Source organism: Apteryx mantelli, chromosome 3, assembly GCF_036417845.1.
Source record: "Apteryx mantelli isolate bAptMan1 chromosome 3, bAptMan1.hap1, whole genome shotgun sequence".
In the NCBI taxonomy this organism is placed as follows: domain Eukaryota; kingdom Metazoa; phylum Chordata; class Aves; order Apterygiformes; family Apterygidae; genus Apteryx; species Apteryx mantelli.
Window position 1 is genome coordinate 33,706,000 of NC_089980.1, and position 4,188 is coordinate 33,710,187.

The 4,188-nt window shown below is 41.0% G+C and overlaps 1 protein-coding gene across 1 annotated transcript in view; it reads right to left on the reverse strand.

The window, feature by feature from the left end:
- Positions 1–413: 413 nt before the first annotated feature.
- Positions 414–4,188, reverse strand: part of PROX1 (prospero homeobox 1) — a 44,335-nt gene continuing 40,560 nt past the window's right edge. Inside the window, exon 5 of the mRNA XM_067294698.1 lies at positions 414–599. Coding sequence (XP_067150799.1) covers positions 414–599 — 186 coding nt within the window. The remainder of the gene's footprint in view (positions 600–4,188) is intronic.

The following is a 4,188-nucleotide window of genomic DNA, read 5'->3' on the forward strand; positions in this document are numbered from 1 at the left end:
AATATAAACTTCATTGTCTGTAGTATTGTGCCATGACATTAGTCTCACTAAGACAAAATGCCACTTCGCAGCAAGCAATAAATCTGACAAAGCATTTTAAAACATAATGCCCTAACTTGCTAAGACAGGCTTTTACATGCTTCCAAATTCTTCTCCCTGAAAATTAACCCCATTTATTCTCCAAATGTTAAGGGTCTTGGGCAAAAGTAAACTGAAGGCTGAAGTAAAATAACTATCCCCTTGGAACTGAACAAAAACTTAAAGATAAACCCAGGAGGGATCACAGTCTAATTTCATATACATATATATGTATGTGATACACATATATATGAAATTAAAATAGAGACACACATGACTTGGGCATCAGAAGGGGACTGCTACTTTCATACATTCATAAATAGCTGCTGAACTCTCTACTCATGAAGAAGCTCTTGTAGGCAGTTTGGGGATTTGAAAATCTCGGGGACCTCACTGTCCAGCTTACAGATGACCTTGTATATGGCCTTCTTCCAGGAAGGATCAACATCTTTGCCTGCGATAATGGCATTGAAAAACTCCCGTAACGTGATCTGAGCCACTTCCAGGAATCTCTCTGGAACCTGCTGATACAAGGAGACAATGGCATTAATACAGTTTTCAATTTCAAGTCTCTGGTTCTTCAAAGGAAACTGAGCTAAGTTCTTTCTTTCAGAAAGGGGCTTACATAGCACCTGCATTTTCTAAATGTGGCAGCCTTCTATTCTCTTATGCAAAGCTGTTATATATAGTACTATAGCAATAACTTTTATAACATGTGTTAGAGGTCTTTGTAAAGTCTACTGACAGAATGTAGGTAACAAAATGTTACTGTCTGAGTTTGGAGAGTGGGGGATTTATAGGATATAATTAGCAGGAGGGGAAACAAACACAATTGTCTTTAAGGAGAGAAATCTCTGTTTGAAATCTCCATGCAGTTACAGCTATGTTCTCCTTTCTATGTGGGAACTAATACAAAAGCTATGCACACATGGAAAGCTCTCGGTACCTCTATGCTTAACTTTGGTCAGAACCAGTGCTGAAAACTATCAAAGAAATAGGATATCTGTGAATGGTTGTTCATAGCTTAAAAACAAGCTAGCAATCAAGCTTTCAGCTAATGGCTTGATTCTGTGGCTGTTTTGTGCATGAGACTCCCGTAAGATGGCTTTCTTGGGAGATATTATGGTCTTCCCTTCTTTTTCAGAAACTGACAAATAAAAACTCAACCTCTTCAATGGGCGCATTGTGCTTAGAGTGGCTACGGTACTGGGATATGTCAAACTCATCTGGGTTTTCTAAATGTCACTGTCATTCCACGGGTAAATCAAACGGCCAGCTAGCAGGGGTACATCATCCTCAGAAGCCCCAGAACTACAGCTGCACATTAAAAAACACATTTATCTCTGAGGTTAGGCAATTCATCCTAAATAGTTCTCTCAGACATCAGCAGCACCTTCTTACCCTCTTCCCTAAATGACTTAAAAGCAATCCCTACAATGAACCACAGGTCAGTTGCGAGGTTGATGTCATCTCCATAAAGGTATTATTTTCCATTTTTATTATGGAAATACGGCTTCATAGCTCTAGAACTGCTAATACATGGCCGGCCACTAGCCAGCATGCTTATAATAGTAAATACTCCCTCACTGCTATTTGCCCACTCACAGTACACCTGGCAAGGGCAGCTCTCCGACCTGCAGTAGGGTGCATTTACACTCTCTCTATGGCCAACACAGATCTGGGTGGATCTCACTCATTTATTGGGTGCACATCACATTGCAAGATCAGGGCCTGCTCGTTATCCTGTATTTTAGACCTTTGTTCTTCCACCTTTAGAAGTCACTTTCAAAAAACATGGCTGCAAAAGTGCGTGCTTACCCTGACACTATGAAGCTCTGGAGCCTAACTCACCTATTGCAGCTGGGAAAACACTAGCAGTTTACCAGCCATGTTTTGCCATCAGCTAAACATGTCATCAGCTCCCCTTGATGTCAGCTGACAAATTCTGTTTCCAGAAGCTCTGAAGCTTGTGGAAGTTCCCTATGTAACTCTAAGATTGAAATCTGGCCCCACACATTCATCTCTCCTCCCAAAGACAGGTTGCCTTTTGTGGAAATTTTTAGTCAACAGGCCACACAGAAAACATTTTTCCAGACATCCCATTGCAGCAATGATTATGAGGGAAGAAAACAACTATTGCCTTTCAGTTACTCCAGCTCAAAGAAATAACTTAAAACTTCAAATAACCACTCTCATACTTGGGCACTAGCGTATCTATAAAAGATTCCATGCTTGTCTCTTTCTTGCATTGCTAAAAAAAATGATGCACTTTTCTGTTCATGCAGTTCAACAAACCACTCATTTGCTGCTGATGGCATTTGGTATTGCTTGGAGCCAATCGAAGGTAAGGAGTCATTAACTAAATGGTACTAGAAAGCAAGAAATATATTAGATAACCACTTCCTGGTGTACACATTTCTGCCAGCTCACAAGGGCAAAAAACTGCTGTTTTTTGCCTTTGCACTTGGGAAGAAAGCTCGCACCTTTCAATTTTGGTGTCCACTTCAAGGGAGCAATATTTGATGCCTTTGTTCCCTCCCAAGCCACTGGAGACAGGAGGCTGGCAATTACAAGCACCTCCATGAGAAGCATAAAGTCCAGATGGAAAAAGTCCTGCCTCTTCCTACATAGTTACACTTGTGACAACTTTAGCATGGAAGTGACAATCTGGGTTATAAGTTTGGCCTTTGCCATTGAATTTCTATCTGCGCATAAGAAAGTTTTCCAAATAGGAGATGCTGCTTTTCCACAGAGTATGAAGTGTGAAACCCGGGAGCCACTAGCTTCCAGGCCTCCCATCTCCTTGAAGACACGTAGGCTTGTCTTCTAGGCTAGGAATTAGCTTTTAAGGTCTGACTTCATTGTACCTGAGTCCCATTTGCAGGGCCAGACCCCTCCAAACTCTGTAGCACAACGTGCAGAGAGCAGCTCACAAACATAGCAGCGAAGTAAGCCCTGAGGGGGCTTTGCAGAGACCTCCTCATAATGCCGAGTTCCCAAAGACCCTTGCTACTCCTAAGGCATCAGAGCCATTCATACCTCATTCCTTTTGGGATGTTATTAGTAATTTTTCATGTCAAACTGGATTACACATGTTACTTTACGTGTTGTAATGCGAACAGCACTGTGATTAATCCCCACAGGATAGTATGCCGGCCAACATTTTTCCTTTCTAGAAAGAGACCGTACAGTGTAGGTTTTTTTTCTTAAAAAAAAAAAAAAAAAATACTAGTGAAGTCCAGAGCCTGAAAATAAATGTTTAACTGGATGGTTGGTTAGATTTTTCAGTAGGCAATTAATCAGTCAGCTGTGTTAATTATGTGTCTGGGGGTAGCATTTCCCTGACCCTAAGTGATGGTGACCTATTCAGCACATCTTTACACCTAACTGACTGAACATCTCTGAAGTAGAAACATCTGCAGAAAATGCTTCAGTGACAAATAAACTCCATCTACATTGCTTTTAATAGAATCAACAATCCCCAGTATGAACCCAGGGCATTTTCTTAGCATCAGGTGGCAGCAGTCAATCAAAGAATCATACTGTACATTCACCAGGAAGAAAGACAATGAGGTCTGTGAAGGGGGAGGCTAGGTGGGTTTCAGCTAAAGTCTCTACATAAGACTGATTTAGAAAGAAATCACACTTTGTTGCATGCTTTGTCAATATAACTTAGCTCAGCTGCCAAGGAAAAAGTTACAGGCCAAACTTTTGACGAGTGTAAATCAGCAGGGCTCTACCAGCTTCAGCGAAGTTATGCTGATTTACACCTGGTGTGCATCTGGCCCGTGAAACCTGTGAGGGAATTAAAGCTCTCATTTGCTCTCGTCTATTTATGCTGTTTAACTATTGCCATTTTTCTTAGCTTGAACAACAAACCTAGACTATTTCACTCCTGGGTTTGCATGTGCAAGTATCATGTCGAAACATTTGGGTTAGCACTGTGGGGGGGTGCTTGATTAGATATATTCAGTACAAGCTATTTCTATACAAGTAGAAGTATAGCTCCAATGGCTCAAAAGTTGGAGCTAAGTCAGACCTAACTTGCATTTCTTTCATACAGTGACATAAGCAGTTGCAGAAAGAGACATGCTTTAAAAATACTTGTTG